The 19,640-nt window shown below is 43.3% G+C and overlaps 1 protein-coding gene across 6 annotated transcripts in view; it reads left to right on the forward strand.

Annotated features, from left to right (window-relative positions):
• LOC133512576 (interleukin-10 receptor subunit beta-like) overlaps positions 1–19,640 on the forward strand; it is a 95,336-nt gene that overhangs the window by 41,455 nt on the left and 34,241 nt on the right. For all 6 annotated transcript variants that reach the window (XR_009798212.1, XM_061842336.1, XM_061842332.1 and 3 more), the window contains exon 4: positions 2,172–2,326. Coding sequence is in view for 5 of the 6 variants with exons in the window: in XM_061842336.1 (XP_061698320.1) it covers positions 2,172–2,326 (155 nt within the window). In the remaining variant the exon portion in view is untranslated. The remainder of the gene's footprint in view (positions 1–2,171; positions 2,327–19,640) is intronic.

A 19,640-nucleotide genomic window follows, 5' to 3' on the forward strand; every position in this document is an offset into this window, starting at 1 on the left:
ACTTTGAGGGACTGGTAGTGGTGGACTTTGCAAATAGGATGGAAATGGCAGTAGTGAACACATATTACGAAGAGACAGGAACACAGAGTGACCTACAAGCACGGAGGTAGAAGCACGCGTGTGGATGATATTTTGTGCAGACGTTGTAATCTGAAGGAGGTTACTGACTGTAAGGTAGTGGTAGGGGAGAGTGTAGCTCGACAGCATAGGATGGTGGTGTGTTGGATGACTCTGGTGGGTGGGTAGGAAAATTAAGAAGACAGAGAGAGCAGAGAACCATGTGGTGGAAGTTGAGAAAGGAATAAAGTTGTGTGGCCTTTCAGAAAGAGGTGAGACAGGCTTTCGATGAACTGTGGGAATTATAGAGCAATAAAGTTGATGAGCCACCCAATGAAGTTATGGGAAAGAGTAGTGGAAGCTAGACTGAGGACAGAAGTAAGTATATGCGAGCAACAGTATGGTTACATGCCTAGAAATAGTACCACAGATGCATTATTTGCCTTGAGGATGCCAGTGGAAAAGTAAAGAGAAGGTCAGAAGGAGCTACATTGTGTCTTTGTGGATCTAGAGAAAGCCTATGACAGAGTACCAACAGAGGAACTGTGGTACTGCATGCGCAAGTCTGGTGTGGCGGAGAAATATGTTAGAATAGTACAGGACATGTATGATGGCAGCAGAACAATGGTGAGGTTAGGTGTGAAATTTAAGTGGGCGGCAATATTGAGCATTGGGAAGTCTCAGGTCTGAACGGGGGGAATGGTAGCTGAGGGCAGCAGAACAGTGATGAGATGTGCCGTAGGTCTCACAAAAGAATTTAAGGTGGAGGTGGGACTGCATCTGGGATTCACTCTGAGCCCCTTCCTGTTTGCCGCGGTAATGGATATGCTAACAGATGAGGTTAGACTGGAATCCCCTCTGACCATGATGTTTGCAGATGATATTGTGATCTGCAGTGAAAGCAAGGAGCTGGTAGAGGAACAATTAGAAAGATGCAGGCACGCACTGGAAAAGAGAGTAATGAAGATTAGCCCAACTAAAACAGAATATATGTGTAAATGAGTGGTTAAGGGGGAAGAGTGAGGCTCCAGAGAGAAGAGACGACTTCAAATACTTGGGCTCAACAATCCAGAGCAATGGTGAGTTTGGTAAGGAAGTGAAGAAATGAGTCCAAGCTGGTTGGAACAGCTGGCGGAAGGTGTCTGGTGTGTTATGTGACAGAAGAGTCTCTGTTAGGATGAAGGGTAAAGTTTATAAAACAGTAGTAAGGCCGGCCATGATTTACGGATTAGAAACAGTGGCTCTGAAAAGACAACTGGAAGAAGAACTGGAGGTGGCAGAAATTAAGATGTTGAGGTTCTCGCTAGAATTGAGCAGGTTGGATAGGATTAGAAATGGGCTCATTAGAGGGACAGCCAAAGTTGGATGTTTTGGAGGCAAGGTTTGAGAGCGCAGACTTCGATGGTTTGGGCATGTCCAGAGGCCAGATTCAGTATATTGGTAGAAGGGTGCTGAGGATGGAGCTGCCAGGCAAAAGAGTGAGAGGAACACCAAAGAGGTTGATGGATGTTGTCAGGGAAAACATGAGGGCAGTTAGGGTCAGGGTTAGTATTAGGAAGATGCATGATATAGGCTTCGATGGAAAAAGATGACACGTTGTGGCGACCCCAAACAGGACAAGCAGAAAGGGGAAAAAAAGACGATTCTTTATCCTTTCTGAAAAAATATTAATACTGCACCATCTTACTGGTCACAGTAGTCATAGAAGGCCATTCTTTTTGTACTACAACCCCAAGTGACTACATGACTTTATTATACTGTCTCCTGTTGGCCAATGTGGTCACACCAAAAATCACAATAAAATGAAATTAAATACAGCATTAAATTGTGATACACAAATTGTTTAATTATGTCAATCTATTTTTGCGTAGTACTACATTAGAGTGCAATTAACAAACAAAATGTTTTTTTTGGGGGGGGTTGAAAGGTGACACTGGAACTGATTAGAGTTTCTATTCATTTCAATTGGGAAAGAGGATTTGATTGAACAAATTAAACTTGTATCTCAATGCACCACTGTCCTTTCAATCATTTGCTCAAAAGTATTCTATTATTCTTAACTGAATTGTTCATTGTCAAATGTTACAATGGCCTTGTTTTCTTTTCCTCTTCAGCTATAATTGGTGCACCCAATGTGTGGCTCTTTTCTCATGGAGCTACAATTGAAATTGCAATTAAAGATCCGGAATTTGCAATGTCAGACTTCAGGAGCATCTATAGTACTGCCACCTACAACATCACCTTCTGGAAAGATGGCCAGAATAAGAAGGTGAGCTCTGTTGATTTTGCATTGAGCCCTTGTTTCAACCCCCCATGAAATCAACTTCATGGAAGATAGGCTCCAGCAACTCCGCAACCCAAGTGAGGAAAAGCACTCTCGAAAATGTGTGGATGGACCAGACTAAACATGTTATGTGTGTGTGTATTTTTATTCTCTGTTCTCTTTATTTTCCCATTATGCTTTTAAGTGTTATAATGCGGGTCATTGTGACTCTGTTTCCTTTCATACTTTTAAGTCCTTATGATGTGACGCGGTTTCCTCTAATACTCTTAGGGTCCGTGTGACGCGAACTCTTTGTGTCCTTTATGACGCGGAAGTCTGAAATGTTTCAAGGATTTCCTATACACAGACAAGAGACGGAAAACGGGGCTTCTTCTAACGACTTCGCTGCTCTGGGAAACTATGCTACTTGGAACACTAACCACACGGACGCCTGCTGCCTTTCGTTTTTGGACCGGCTGGAACTGTTGCTAACTTGGAATACCCGCTGGGACGAACATTTGCTTGTTTGGGAACACTTGTTCAACATTGTTGACTATTCACCATTGTGGCTCAACTACTCTGTTCTTAAACGCCTATTTTGTGTTAGCTATTCTGTCGTGTTTGTGTTGTTGATGTGTGTGAGATTGTCGCATTTTGCTGGTTTGAACAAAGGAGACGTTAGTCTAAATTCATACTTAACAAACAGTATAAGAAAGCTGTGGCTCATTAAATTATTTGAATATCTGTGTATACATGTATCTACTTACCCATCCAAGATAGTGTAATGTTCAAATATTGTTTAATGCCACCTTATATACAGTGTAAGCAACCACACCACCACCAAATGACCTGTCCTCGGTTCTGAGCCAGAAATAGTGTCCAATGTTAATTTGCATGGATTCATATGTGTACATCCATCCATCCATTTTCCTTGCCGCTTATCCTCACAAGGGTCGCGGGAAGTGCTCGAGCCTATCCCAGCTGTCAACGGGCAGGAGGCGGGGTACGCCCTGAGCTGGTTGCCAGCCAATCGCAGGGCACATCAAGACAAACAGACGCACTCCCAATCACACGTAGGGGCAATTTGGAGTGTCGAATTAATGTTGCATGTTTTTTGGGATGTGTGAGGAAACCTGAGTGCCTGGAGAAAACCCACACAGGCACGGGAAGAACATGCAAACTCCACACAGGCGGGGCTGGATCGAACCCGGGTCCTCAGAACTGTGAGGCCAACGCTTTACCAGCTGATCCACCATGCTGCCCTCATCTGTGTACACTGAAAGCAAAAAAAAAACAAACAGATTTGTAAGAAAGCTGTAAAAAAAACAACTTTTTATCAAGGAAAAATATATTTTTCTTAAAGGGCTACTGACATGAAATGGATAATATTTAGTATGTTATTAATGAAAAAACGGCAGCCAATATGGGCCCATGCGTTTTTTCACCAGAAAACATGATTTTGATGTGTACAGCTTTTTGTAACTCCCGCCATGAAAATCCTCTCAAGGGATTTGTTTTCAAGAAGAAGCAGGAAGTGACGTAAAGTATAGACCCGCCCTCAAGTGGACTCGTTTGTTTCTATTAGTTTTACCTCCAGGAAGGTAGCTCGTTGTTCCTTCGTGTTAGCCAAAATGCCAGCTTGTTGCATTGCTGGACATTGCTTGAACACTCGGGAGGATGGATTTACCCTTCATAAGTTTGCAAGAGACCAGGTTCGTCGTGAAAAAATGGATTACACGGGTCCAGAGGACGATAGCTTCGTGGGTTCCAAATAACAGATAGGTGTGTATACAGCTACTAAAAAAAATTATAGTTTGGGGCGGACCACGTAATCGGTCTCTCATAACGTAACAAAAGATTCGCGTACGAAATATGTCGATGTGCGCATCGGACGACGTCTGGCTGCTGTGTCACTTTGCCAGCGAAGGCTGCGCTTTGGGCTCGCGGACGGCGGCAGCTCTGAAGAACCCAGTAAGAATGTCTCGCTCAGCCGCGTGCGCGCAGTAAAGCGTCCCGGCTCGACGGTGTTGTTCATCGCATACTGCGGCGGCTATGAACAACCCCGTAAAGCTCCATTATAAGCCACCACGGCGCAGAAAATGAGCCACACCAACTGAGGCGCCGCGTTCGGCGGTCATGGGTTCTGTGAAGGCTGCGCGTCGGGCTAGGCGGGCGGCGGTGGCTCTGAAGAACCCAGCCGAGAAGGCCTCAATCAGCCGCGTCCGCGCAGTAAAGCGCCCCGGCTCGACGGTGTTGTTCATCGCGTACTGCAAAGGAGCACGGCTCGGCTCCGTCATAAGCCACACCGGCCGGCTGCGATGAGCCGCGATGGTTCATCTCCGCCGCGGAAGTGGATCGGACGGGGATGAGGTTTGGCCGTGATTGCATATCATCTGAATGTAGCTCGAAACAATAGTGTAATATTGCCCCGGTAACTTCACTCGGTTGTGTGGTGTTCTCTTTTTGAAAAGAGCTTCCGTGTCAGAAGGGGCGTATTCGTCTCCCATAGTGAGGGTGCACCGCGTGTTTTCATTGGCGAATGTCCGGGTGACGTCACGGACAAAAGATGCAGCCAATATGGCGACCACTTGGATATCGTAGAATGACACTTCTGCAACTTTACGCATGGATGACGCGTTCTCCACTCACAATTAATTTTTTGTATAGACATTGGAGTGAATAATGTTATATGTATTTTTCATTACAATATCCATTTTAGAATGTTTATAGGGATGACACTTGGGCTTTAATGAGAAATTAAGAGCTAATTTTGCTGATAACAAGCAACACTCATGGGTTACGCAGTGGTTTGCTTAAAATCCAGAATAGAAGAGTGTTTTTTTTTTTACTGTTTTTTTTTTTAAGATTACACCTCTTCTCAGTTTGAAAAATTAGGGAGCAACACCCTTTAAAGTTTGAATTCAGCTGTTTTTTTTGCACCACACAAACAACTAAATTTGAATGGCTGTTGAATTACAATTCCATCACTTATAAAGACATGAAAAAAAATCTTGTTTGATCTGTGAAAAGGTGCCCACCTCCTGGTTTCTGTTTTTTTTTTTTTTTTGCATACTTATCATACAAGTTTAATATCATTTAAAAAATGTCACTCACAGATAACCCAATAAAATGTAGTTTTCAAATGTACAATGTATTAAGGTCCAAAATAAATTAAAACCTTTTTCACCCTCTGTGAAACACATCTGCACCCCCCTGTTAAATCACAGTCACTGTGACTAACCACAAATTTGGGAACATGATTTCAATTTCACAAGCCACACCAAACCAACCCAAACTTGTCAATCAAGAAATTACTTGAATCCAATCTGTCAGAGAATGTGAAGTAGGCTACAAGGTCTCAAGAACCAATGCAAGATCCAAAGAAATTAAAGAAGAAATGAGAAAAATAGGGTTTGAAAACCATCAGTCTGGAAAAGGTTACAAAGACATTTCCAAGGCTTTGGGGCTCCAGTGAACCTCTGTCAGAGCAATTATCCACAAATGGAGAAAACTGGGAACATTGGCAAACCTTCCCAGAACGTGATGACCCACTAAAGTTACTCCAAGAGTGCACCAAAAACTCATGCAAGATAGAACCTCGTACAACATTTAAAAACGTGCAGGCCTCGCTGTGCTCAGTTAAAAGAAGACTTTGTCGAAACTAACCAGAATGGGAGCACACATTAAAAGTTAGTAGATGAGGGTTCAGTGTTTCTTTTAATGCCAAAGTTATCCACAGATTTCACCAAGAAATATCTCTAAATTGGAAAAGTATTATCAAAACTCCTCTCCCGGTCAGACATTCCAATGAGCCTGGCTGGAAAACTGACAGCCAGTCAGTGTTTGCCATGCCTGTTCTGACCCCCCATTGCTTGTGGATACGTTTCACCAAACGGAGAACATCCACTATCAGCATTTTGTGGCCGATTTTTGTGAAAACTAATTACAAACAAACAAAACAAAAATAGCATGATGTACAATGTTCAAGCCTGTGTGCTTGAGCCAGAATACACACGTCCAACACATGACATGTTATAGAGGGAGCGTGGCCCTAACGACGAACAAGAACAGTCCTATTATATGGCCCGTGGAGATTTGATGCTTTTCAGAGGAGTTGGTTTCGATGTAGAGATTATACAGAAAGCGTGGCCAGAATTTTTTCCCCCTCAAATTGTACTTTTCAAGCAGGCAGCCTCTCGCGAACCACCGGCGGTTGGGGGTGGGGCGGGTGGTGGGGCGGGGTGGGGGGTTGTACGCGCGGATCGCCGTAAATAGTAACCAGGAAGTATTGTGTGCTCAGAGCCAGCAAAGCGAGTGTCACAGCGAGTCGATGCTCTGTGCTATTACTACTCACGCCATTGAGCAAACAAAACAAGAATAGCAATGTACAATGTTCAAGCGTTTAAGCCAGAATGCACACAGGCGGAAGTCGATGTGTCGGGAGGAGCGGGGTGTTGACGACGAACAATAAGCGTCCCATTATATGGACCGGAGATTTGATGCTTTTGTGAGGAGTTGGATTAATGTAGATTATACAGCAGGCGTGGCCAGACTTTTTTTTTCCTTCCCCAAATTGTACTTTTCAAGCACTCCGTTTCTCGCGTTCGACCAGCGGCGGGGATGGGGAGGGGTTTGCATGCGTGCATCGCCATAAATAGTAACCGGGAAGTGTTGTGTGCTTACATGTATATGGCCATCCATCCATTTTCTTAGCTGCACGATAGTCGCAGGAATGCTGGAACCAGCTGTCAACGGGCAGGAGACACGTTTACACACACTCAGACACGGGGAGAACATGTAAACTCCACACACGGAAGTCCGGGATTGAACAGCTGCGCCACCCTTATATCGTATGTTGTTGCTTATACAGTATTAGCACGAGAGGCTATAACTCAGCAGCTAATAACCAGTAATGATTAGATGCGTGCAAATTTCCCCTGCTGGTGAACAAGCCTCAACTGTGACAGCCACAGCTGTATCCTGTCAGGCTAACCCCACTGGAAGTTAAAGAAGGAGAAATTTGGGTGCGTTTTCTCTGTTTTCTTGCACAACATGTCGGCATCTTGGTTTAGCTCGAAAGAATGGTTTGTAATGCTAAGCACCGGAGACGTCTGGGGCGGAATCAAGGATGTTTCTTCTGCGTTTGGCTCTGAAAGCTGGCACACATTCAGATTTTGCTTCGATTTAAAAAATGTTCTTTATTTTCAATTTTTTTTTTCAATTAATGTCCAAAATATATGTAATAATAATATTACTTCACATTGGAGGGTTTATTGTACATATGAAATTTGGGGAGAGTCTTCCTTTAAGGTAGTGTTCATGACTCTACCATAAGAAAGACACTGGCCAAAATGGCATCCATGGGAGAGTTTTCAAGCGAAAACCCCTGCTGTCAGCAAATAATACAAAGGCTCATCTCATATTTGCTAACCCTCTTGAAGATCCTCAAAACTTCTGGAGAAACATCCTGTGGACTGACGAGTCAAAAATGGAACGTTGTGGAAGTTGTTCAGCTTGTGACATCTGGGGTAAAAATGGCACAGTTTTTGATAAAAAGAACATTATGCCAACAGTCAAGGAAGGTGGCTCGTGTGGGGAAATGAGCGAAAGATTTGTTTCACATTTGTCTGGAAATTAAATTAATCTTGGATTTTGAAGGCTCTCACATTTGTGTACCTGATGCCCACATACTCATCTTTCCCGTGTAGCTTCACGTTCAGCTCATTCATATGTGAAAATATGTCCACAGCATCCCCAAAATCATACGTCACTCAGCATGGAAAATTCATTGGATTTCCCCATTAACTCTAAAAACGAGCTTATCTCCTCTTGGAGCTCTCACCCTCATTGAAATACAGTGGAGAAAATGAGTATTTGAACAACCCGCTATATTGCAAGTTCTTCCACTTAGAAATCATGGAGGGGTCTGAAATTTTCATCGTGGGTGCATGTCCACTGTGAGAGAGATAATCTAAAAAGAAAAATCCAGAAATCACAATGTATGATTTTTTTATTGATGATTTTTTTTGTGTGATACAGCTGCAAATACGTATTTGAACAACTGAGAAAACCAATATTAATATTTGGTACAGTAGGCTTTGTTTGCAATTACTGAGGTCAAATGTTCCCTGTTGTTTTTCACTAGATTTGAAAACACTGCAGGAGGAATTTTGGCCACTCCTCCACACAGATCATCTCAAGATCAGACAGGTTTCTGGGCTGTCGCTGAGTTTCAGCTCCCTCCAAAGATATTCTATTGGGTTTAGGTCTGTAGACTGGTTAGGCCACGCCAGAACCTTGATATGCTTCTTACGGAGCCACTCCTTGGTTTTCCTGGCTGTGTGCTTCGGGTCATTGTCATGTTGAAAGACTCAGCCACGACCCATCTTCAATGCTCTGACTGAGGGAAAGACGTTGTTCTCCAAAATCTCACAATACGTGGTTGTGGTCATCCTCTCCTTAATACAGTGCAGTCATACTGTCCCATATGCAGAAAAACACCCCAAAGCATGATGCTTCCACCACCATGCTTCACAGTCGGATGATGTTCTTGGGATGGAACTCATCATTCATCTTCCTCCAAACACGGTGAGTGGGATTATGACCAAAAAGTTCCATTTTGGTCTCATCTGACCACAAAAACTTTCTCCCATGACTCCTCCTCATCCAAATGGTCATTGGCAAACTTAAGACGGGCCTTGACATGTGCTGGTTTAACCAGGGGAACCTTTCGTATCAAGCATGATTTCAAACCATGACGTCTGGTGGTCCCAGTTCTTTTCAGGTCATTGACCAAGTCCTGTTGTGTAGTCCTAGGCTGATTCCTCACCTTTCTATCTTGCAAATGGGCTCAACTCTGATTGAGATTGACGTCGTGTTTAGCTTCTTCCATTTTCTAATGATTGCTCCAACAGTGGACCATTTTTCACCAAGCTGCTTGGCAATTTCTCCAGCTGTATGCAGTTGTACAGTTTTATCTTTGGTGTCTTTGGACAGCACTTTGGTCTTGGCAATGTTACAAGTTTGAGTCTTACTGATTGTATGGGGTGAACAGGTGTCTTTATGCAGCTTACGACCTCACACAGTTACATCTGATTCAGGATAATACATGGAGTGGAGGTGGACTTTTAAAGGCAGACGAACAGGTCTTTTAGGGTCAGAATTGTAGCTGAAAGACAGGTGTTGAAATACTTATTTCCAGCTGTATCACACAAATAAATATTTGACCTCTGTAATTGCAAACAAGGCTACTGCACCAAATATTAACATTGGTTTTCTCAGTTGTTCAAATACTTATTTGCAGCTGTATCACACAAAAAAAAATCATCGTTAAAAAAATCATACATTTTGATATCTGGATTTTTCTTTTTAGATTATCTCTCTCATAGTGGCCATGCACCTACGATGAAAATTTCTGACCCCACCATGATTTCTAAGTGGAAGAACTTGCAACATAGCAGGGTGTTCAAATATGTATTTTCTTTACTGTACTCTGCTCTGTACAGTCGCCGCCCTGTCTTGCATTGACTGTTTGCTAGCATAAATTGCATGCTTTGTTGCAAAGTGATGACAGCTTCTTGGCATATGAGACAAACAGCCGTTGATCTTTCGTTGTCCACTCTTTATGAAAGAATCGTCACTCACTGTCCACTTTTCATTTCTATGGTCTGCTGATTTTTACAGAAAGGATCAAAGGGCAACAGGAAAATGAGAGCGAAATAAAGAGTACACTACACTCCAACTCCTTGATTAGGGAAACGCTGGCATTGCAGGGACAAAATTAAACAAATTATTGATGAATTTTTTTTTTTTAAGTGGATAAGTGCGGCGGGCTGTCTTGAAAAGCCTCATGGACCGTATACAGCCCGCGGGGCGTAGTTTGCCCATGTCTGCCTTCAACGGACAGTTCATGCCAGAAAAACTGGGGAGTTGAAACAATTCTGCACCGAAGAGTTGGAATTCCTCAAGAGCGATGTTTCAGACTCATCACCAATTTTCGCAAACACTTGATTTTATGTTATTGCTGCCAAGAGTAGACCAACCAGTTATTCGGTTCAGTGGGCAATTGCTTTTTCACAGAGGGTCAGAAAGGTTTGGATTTTTTTCATGCTTTAATAAACAATTAAACAATTTAAAAACTACATTTTGTATTTCTTTGGGTTGTCTGTGAGTCTGTTCATGTAAGACTAATAAGTACCCAGGATACATAATTTCTACGTTAAGAGATGAACTGTATGGGACTAGTGTTACATAAGATAAACATTGCAGATCAGGGGTCTCAAACTGCCGGCCCGCAGGACATTTCCAATTCGCGAGACGGTATTTTGTGGCCCCCACCTTGAAATATGAATGTTTGTTAGTGTGGCCCTTGAGTTTTATATGAATGTAAGTTTAACGCAGAGCTGAAAAAACAACCAATCACGGTGGGGTATATGGATTTCGGGGGTGTTACATTAACCCAGCTTGATGTGAGCTGAGAAACATTTTTCTATGAGTGAAAGTTACAGCAGGGTTGGCGCTGATTTTTCTTTGGGTAGTTTGAACACAACCTGTTTACACCAGTGTCATTGTTTCTTATTTTGTTTAAAAAAAATTTTGGATTTTTTTTTCTAATTTCTAATTCCAATTACGTACAGGTGTGTCCAGGCTGTGGCCCAGTCTGCCACCAGAGGCCCCAAGATAAATTTATTTTGCCTCCCCTGCCCCTCTTTGTTGTTTATTATTCTTAATATTTATTGTCTGTTCATACACAGACAGCCTGAGCTGAGCAAAGATTGCGGCAGATTCTCCAGATTCCTACAGTGGAGAAAATAAGTATTTGAACACATTACACGTTATATTGCAAGTTCTCCCACTTAGAAATCATCGAGGGGTCTGAAATTTTCATCGTAGGTGCATGTCCACTGTGAGAGAGATCATCTAAAAAGAAAAATCCAGAAATCACAATGTCTGATTTTTTTTGACAATTGTGTGATACAGCTGCAAATAAGTATTTGAACACCTCAGAAAACCGATATTAATATTTGGTACAGTAGCCTTTATTTGCAATTGCAGAGGTCAAATGTTTCCTGTAGTTGTTCACCAGGTTTGCACATGCTGCAGGAGGGATTTTGGCCCACTCCTTCACACAGATCTTCTCTAGATCAGACAGGTTTCTGGGCTGTCACTGAGAAACACGGAGTTTCAGCTCCCTCCAAAGATTTTCTATTGGGTTTAGGTCTGGAGACTGGCTAGGACACGCCAGAACCTTGATATGCTTCTTACGGAGCCACTCCTTGGTTTGTGTGCTTCGGGTCATTGTCATGTTGAAAAACCCACCCACAACCCATCTTCAATGCTCTGACTGAGGGAAAGAGGTTGTTCCCCAAAATCTCACAATACATGGCCATGGTCATCCTCTCCTTAATACAGTGCAGTCGTCTGGTCCCATGTACAGAAAAGCACGCCCAAAGCATCATGCTACCACCCCCATGCTTCACAGTAGGGATGGTGTTGTTGGGATGGAACTCATCATCACTCATCTCTTCCTCCAAACAGTTAATGAAATTATGACCAAAAAGTTCCATTTTGGTCTCGTCTGACCACAAAATGTTCTCCCATGACTCCTCTGTATCATCCAAATGGTCATTGGCAAACTTAAGAAGGCCTTGACATTTGCTGGTTGAAGCAGGGGAACCTTCCGTGCCATGCATGATTTCAAACCATGACGTCTTCGTGTATTACCAACAGTCACCTTAGAAACGGTGGTCCCAGCTCTTTTCAGGTCTTTGACCAAGTCCTGTCGTGGAGTCCTGGGCTGATTCCTCACCCTTCTAAGAATCATTGAGACCCCAAGAGGTGATATCTTGAATGGGACTCCACTCCGATTGATATTGACCGTCATATTTAGCTTCTTCCATTTTCTAATGATTGCTCCAACAGTGGACCTTTTTTCCCCAAGCTGCTTGTCTATTTCATCATAGCCCTTTCCAGCCGTGTGGATTTGTACAATTTTGTCTCTGGTGTCTTTGGACAGTTCTTTGGTCTTGGCCATGTTACAAGTTTGAGTCTGGGATGGGCAGGTGTCTCTATGCAGCTAACAACCTCACATAGGTGCATATGATTCGGGATAATACATGGAGTGGAGGTGGACTTTTAAAGGTGGACTAACTGGTCTTTGAGGGTCAGAATTGTAGCCGATAGACAGGTGTTCAAATACTTGTTTGCAACTGTATCACACAAATCATTAAAAAAATCATACATTGTGATTTCTGGATTTTTCTTTTTAGATTACATCTCTCACAGTGGACATGCACCTACGATGAAAATTTCAGACCCCTCAATGATTTCTAAGTTGGAGAACTTGCAATATAGGGTGTTGAAAAACTTATTTTCTTCACTGAATATAAGGTGGAGGATAACTGAATGGTTAATTGATTATGTTCAATTGTTATAACCCTGTAGCGAGGCTTGGGCAATTAGAATTTGAGCCATTCCGGTCCCGATTCTGACTCTTAATTTCAATTCCAGGTCCTAACTATTCTCAATTCCGACCTGCTGAGTCTAAACAGTTTGCAAGGTTTAAATGAAAGGTGTCCAAATTATAAACATCAATTTACCGAGAAGCATGCATTTTGAACTAAAATGAATGCTCTTTATAAACCAGTGTCAATATCAATATCGTGAACTTACATGCAATGTGTGTGACAACCCAATCGACTTATTTATAGTTGTTTCAGGTAGATGTCAAATAAAAAATGTTTTTGCGACATTTGTCACAGGACGGAAAAACAAACAACCAGTCGCACTCAAAATCACTCGCAATCACACCGGCAATTTAGGGTCTCCAATTAATGCATGTTTTGGGAATGTGGGAGGAAACTGGACTGCCCAGAGAAAACGCACACAGGTGTGGTACATGGTGTTTGGGGATTAATAACATGTACAGTTATTAACATTATTATTTTTGGCCCACCCAATACATAACACACGCAACATTTTTTAAAAATACTTTACCACTCAAATTCAACTCTTGTGTAACTGGACATTGATAACAATTGGTCCGTTTAAGTGTGTTTAAGTGTGCGGAAGGCGCTGTGTTGCAGCCGCCGGCCGATGCTGCTCAGCTCATTCATAGAAGAAGCTGCAGTACATTGAAAAGTATAACGTGTGAGAATTGTTAGCGGATGCTATATATATGCTGTGAGCTTGATGTTTATTCTGTGCTGTTTACAGGTAAAATACACGGGAGTGGGGGGGAGTTGTTGCTGCGTTTGAGATGCATTGCTGTTGAACTGGTATAGCATTTATAAGTTTTGACACATTAATTGAACATGATAAAGCCCGTGCTAAAAATAACTATGGGACAGGAAGAGAGTGTGCATTTTCCTGTTGCTTCACAATAAGAGGGACAGATCGTCAGGAGTGTTTGAGTGATTTTTATGTGTAATCCGGCTGTATTATTTTCGATGTTTAACTTGTCATATTTGATTTCTGTATGTTCTTGAACACTGGAATTAGGATAGAACTCACTTATTTAAAATGTTGTTTTGGAGAGTTTTGTTCAATAGATTTGTTCGGTTACATGCTGTGTGATTCAGATTCGCAGAAGAAGCTGTAGTACAAGGAAATGTATCCCACGTGAGAACTGTTCACGGGTGCTATTTGTGTGATGTGAGCTAAATGTGTATTCTGTGCTGTTTATAGAAATAAAAAAAAACAACTTTAATATGCTACACAAAGAATTTGGTGACTCCAGTCTTTAAAGTGTAACATATTTTGGTGAGCCAGCCAGGAGGTGGCGTCTGTGGACTTCAAACCCATCAACTCGCCTTCTTTCACCCAAGAGATGAACCTTCATCAAACCTAATAGAAATGGAGGACATTCATCTTCTGGGACACCAAGTAAGTGCAGCCCTATGGCAGCTAAAGGAGGAAACTCTACTGGATGCCTGAAGGTCCTTGAAGTTTGATGGCCTGGACAAGCGAGAGCCCGGCAGGGTGCCACGCAGGTTGCTTATAAGGAAAGCAGAAGAGGTACTGGATGGTATAGAGACGGATCGTGCTGATTTCAAGGTTAAAGACGCTTTGAATAATGTCCTGATCGAAATGGAAAAATAAGACAAAAGACATTGGAACACTGCCGAAAGAAGGCTGGAAAGTGAATCTTGACCACACCACGCAGTGCCATCTGTGAAGACACGTACATGCGAGAAACACTCATCACTGCGCCACCCTCTGGCAAAGAGTCCAGAATCTTCACTAAGGGGCCCATCACACATACTGCGTGAAGTTACACTGAGGAGAGGGTTTAAAATATGCGGACAAATAGGGGAAAGTGGACAGAAGGATAAATTGTCCTACCTCAGTTTAGTCAGACAGATTGACATGGGGACAGTCAAGGGGCACGCAGAGTCTGAGATAATTGAAGCTGTGATCAGGGCTGTGAGTACAGGACTGCCATTAAGAGACGTGTTGGAGATAAAGCGTGGGTTGACACTCACCTCACTACTCACCAACCTGAGAGGTCACTATAAGGTTGATAGCGCCACAGACCTTTAGTACTAACTTATTAACCTATCTCAAGACCCAAGAGAAGCGGCCCTGAACTTTGTGATTCGTGCAATTGAAATAAAAGAATTAAAAAAAGTTCTTATGGAAAGCTGAAAATGAAGATGCTGAGGAACATTACAGTCGAGCCATCATCCATCGAAGATTTCTCAGGTCCATTGAAAAAGGATTATTGAGTGACTCTGTAAAATGTAACATATTGCCCTACTTTAATGATGTTAGAATCACAGATGAGGAACTCATAGAGAAAGAGAATGAAGCTTCCAGGTTGGAAAATGAGCGACAAGAAAAGCGAAAGAGGTTCATTTCTGTTAGAGGACCTAAAGTGCAAGAGCTTTGCTCTGATGTTCAAGAGCATGTCTAAGCCCAAGGAGCCCAATCCAACAGTGACTGTCCAAGCAGTGAAAGGTAAAGACAGCAAAACTGAGCAGACCTTGAGCATGCAACAAATCACCACCAGGGCTTCCTGGATGAACAGAGCCGTCCATTAACATCCTTCGTCATGCCCTGGGGACTGTACGAATGGGTCCACATCCCCTTTGGTCTGAGCGCTGCACCCACTGAATTTCAAAGAAGCATGGAGCCCTGTTTAACTGGCCTGAAAGACACAGTCTGCCTCCCTTACCTTGATGATAACTTGGTGCGCAGTGGCAGTTTTGATGAACATCTGGAACATGTCTGTCTGGTTCTCATGCATTACAAGGAGCACGGTGTGAAATTGACACCAAAGAAAAAAAGTGAGGTTCCTGGGCAAGATGGTAATAGAAGAGGGCTACACCATGCACCCAGCAGAAATTTCACCGGTGATGGCCCTGAAAGACAGGACGTTTGCAACGGTAGGCGACCTGTGCCAGATGCTAGGTTTCCTGTCTTATTACCAAGCTTTTATTCCCCACCTTGCCTGCAAAGCCAAGCCACTGTATAACCTTCTTGCCCCACCCAAATCTGAACAACAAGACCCAGAACCACCATCAGAGAACCAAAAGAAACCAAGAAAGACAAAGAAAGGTCACTTACCCTCTCGCACACCAATTCAGTGGTCCGCAGAGCACCAGGAAGTGCTGAATCAGCTGATCGAGGCCATCACCAAACCCCCAATCCTGGGTTATCCTGACTTTGACCAGGCTTTTGCACTTCACTGTGATGCTTCACAGGATGGGTTGGATGCAGTGCAGTACCAACAACAGCAGGGTAAGATGAGAGTCATTGCATATGCCTCCCACAGCCTCAGCCAGTCAGAAAAAAGGTATTTTTCAGGGAAGCTGGAGTTTTTAGCTTTGAAGTGGGCGATTTGTGAACGGTTCCGCGACTACTTGTACCATGCCCAGTCATTAGTGGTTTATACAGATAATAAGCATTATCGTATGTACGTACAACTGCAAATCTCAATGCTGCTGGTCACAGGTGGGTGGCAGAGCTGGCAGACTACCAATTCACAATTCGTTATCGCCCAGGAAAGAACAACAACGATGCTGATGGACTGTCTCGGATGCTACTTGGTATCGAGGACTACATGAAGAGCTGTACAAGAGAGGTCAGTAGAGAGACTGTCGATGCATTCATTGTGAATGTGAAGGTTGAAAAAGGAAACCTGTGCAAGGGTGTTGGAGTTATCAAGAACTGTGCTTTGAACCTGATAAGAGACAGAAACAGCAGTATCAGTCAGCCTCTCACTCCGTCACAGATCCGTAAGGCTTAGGAAGAGGATGAAGCACTGGCACGAGTCATCTGGTACAAGAGTCAAAGACACAGACCAAGTAGAGCAGAAATAAAAGCAGAGAAGCCAGCAATTGCAACCCTGCTAAAACAGTGGCTCAAAATCAGCTTGGACAAAGACGGCATCCTGCGCCATAGGACCTTTCAATGAGAACAGCTAGTCGTCCCTAAGTCCTACCAACCATTGATCTTCAAAGAACTGCACCAAAATATAGGTCATTTGGGGGTCGAAAGGACTCTCGCCCAGATTCGAGAAAGGTTCTACTGGCCACAAATGCATCAAGGCGTAAAGCACTTCGTGACCAAAGTCTGCGAGTGTGTGAAGAAAAAAACATGTAGGCAGACCCGTGCACCTCTGACCCCAATCTTGACCACTTATCCATACGAGCTATTCTCTATTGATTTTCTCCATCTGGACAACTGCAAACATGGCTACGAATACATGTTAGTGGTTATGGATCACTCCACGAGGTTTGCACAGGCCTACGCCACAAAGAACAAATCAGCAAAGACGTTTCACTGATTTTGCTCTGAAGTTTGGCTTCCTCAGCAACCTGCACTACGACATGGGGGGAGAGTTTGAGAAAAGACTGATGGAAAGGCTTAAAGAACTCTCTGGCACCCAAGGCTCGCACACCACGCCGTATCACCCTCAGGGGAATGGACAGCTGGAGCGATTCAATCGGACTCTCCTCTCCATGTTGCACACCCTGGAGGAAGAGGAAAAGAAGGATTGAAAGGAGTCACTGTCCAAAGTGGTCCACGCATCCAACTGAGTCTCAAAGAACGAGACTACGGGCTACACCCCTTATTACCTCAGCTTTGGACGTTCACCTCGCCTGCCAATTAACGTCCTCTTTAGCATTGAACAAGACAACACTCATGGAAGTTACCGGGACTATGTGACTCAGTTGAAAGAGAAAATGCACGAGGTCTACCAAATTGCTGCGAAAAATGCAAATAAAGGAGCGGCCCGTGGAAAAGCCAACTATGACAAGAAAGTGTGTGGCCAAGACCTCCAACCAGGTGATAGTGTCCTTCTCCAAAATCTCACCCTGAGAGGAGGGACAGGAAAGATCCAGCCCTACTGGAAGGACCAAGTCTTCAGAGTGAAGGACAGAAAAGGCGAAGACAGTTCAGTCTACCAAATCAGCCCAGAAAATGGAGTTGGAAGGGAAAGGGTGGTCCACAGAAACCTACTACTGGCTTGGAACCATCTGCCTCTTGGGTTGCCTCTAACACACCCTCCACTGCAGCTGAGGAAGGTGCTGAGATCCACAGTGAAGAAGAGGGCATCACACCATGACCAGCAGCGTCAGACAGCAGCTCAGAGGATGACGACAACGACGGCGTCTATCAGTGGCATCGCCGCTCTGGTGGGAAAAAGCAACAGAGAGTGTTAGGTGACCAACATGAATCGGTCCCAGCAACATCTGCGGCACGTGAATGCAGTGAGTCAGGAGAGCAGTCACCCCAGTTTGTACGAGCACAGACACAGGCAGCCACCTCTAGTGTTGAGCTACGAGACTCTAGGACAGCCATCACTGATCTCAAGACAATGCCAATTAATGGAGCCTCAGTATAATGAGCAGACATGTTTATGGCGACCTTGGTGGGTTAATGATTAGAATGTCTGGAGACATTAAAACTTGTGGGGGAGAGTGTGGCACATGGTGTTTGGACATTAAGAACATGTACAGTTATAAACATTTTTTATTTTTGGCCCACCCAATACACAACACACACAACGTTTTTTAAAATACTTTACCCCTCAAATTCAACTCTTGTGTGAATGGACATCTATAACATTTGCTTTAAGTGTGTTCATTCTTATAGTAACAGCCATTCGCCAGCGGAGGGTGCTGTGTTGCAGCCGCCGGTCGACGCTGCCCAGCTCATTCGCAGAGAAGTTGCAGTACATTGAAATGTATCGTGTGTGAGAACTGTTAGCGGATGCTAATTATGGGCTGTGAGCTAAATGTGTATTCTGTGCTGTTTACAGATAAGATACACGGAAGTGGGTGGGTCGTTACTGCGTTTGAGATGCTTTGCTGTTGAACTTGTATAGCATTGCTAAGTTTTGACACATTAATTGAACATGATAAAGCCCGCGCTAAAAAGAACTATGGGAAAGGAAGAGAGTGTGCAACTTTCTGTTGCTTCACAATACGAGTGACAGATCGTCAGATGTGACTGATTTTTATGTGTAATCCGGCTGTATTATTTTCGATGTTTAATTTGTCATATTTGATTTCTGTACGTTCTTGAACATCGGAATTGGGATAGAACTCACTTATTTAAAATATTGTTTCGAAGAGTTTTGTTCAATACATTTGTTAGCTTACATGCTGTGTGATTCAGATTTGCAGAAGAAGCTGCAGTACATTGAAACGTATCGCATGTGAGAACTGTTAGCGGATGCTATTAATGTGCTGTGAGCTAAATGTGTTTACAAAAATAAAATAACTTTAATATGCTGCACAAAGAATTGGGTGACTCCAGTCTTTAAAGTGTAACACAGGCACAGGGAGAACATGCAAATTCCACTTAGGCGAGGACTGTATTTAAAACCATGTCCTGAGAACTGTGTAGCAGACTCTCTAGCCCAGGCTTGTCAAAAGGGCCGGATCCAGCCCTTTGAATGATTTAATCTGGGCCGGCATAAATTTAAGAGTATGTCAAAAAAAAGAAGCGAGTCTATTGCTCATTTCTATCAAAAGTTGTGATTTTTTTTAAATAATACAAACCAAATGCTCCCTCCAGCCGCTAGAGGGCCGTAAATTTTCAATTGTGGTAGATGAGAGCACCAATGTCACTTAAATGCAAGGAATGGATGCAGAATCTTGTGTTTATGGTTGGTATTGCACAACACTTGAATACAGTTAACACTACATTGCAGGGTCGTAACAGAGTTGTCACTCAATATTACAACAGCATAAGTGCGTTCAAGATAAAACTGTCACTGTTGGAGTCGCAGCTATCAAAACCTGACGATGCACATTTCTCTTGTCTCACAGCTGTGCGTACAAAGGCACCAGACCGTCCCGATGAGGTT

This window comes from Syngnathoides biaculeatus, chromosome 14, assembly GCF_019802595.1.
Source record: "Syngnathoides biaculeatus isolate LvHL_M chromosome 14, ASM1980259v1, whole genome shotgun sequence".
Taxonomy (NCBI): Eukaryota; Metazoa; Chordata; class Actinopteri; order Syngnathiformes; family Syngnathidae; genus Syngnathoides; species Syngnathoides biaculeatus.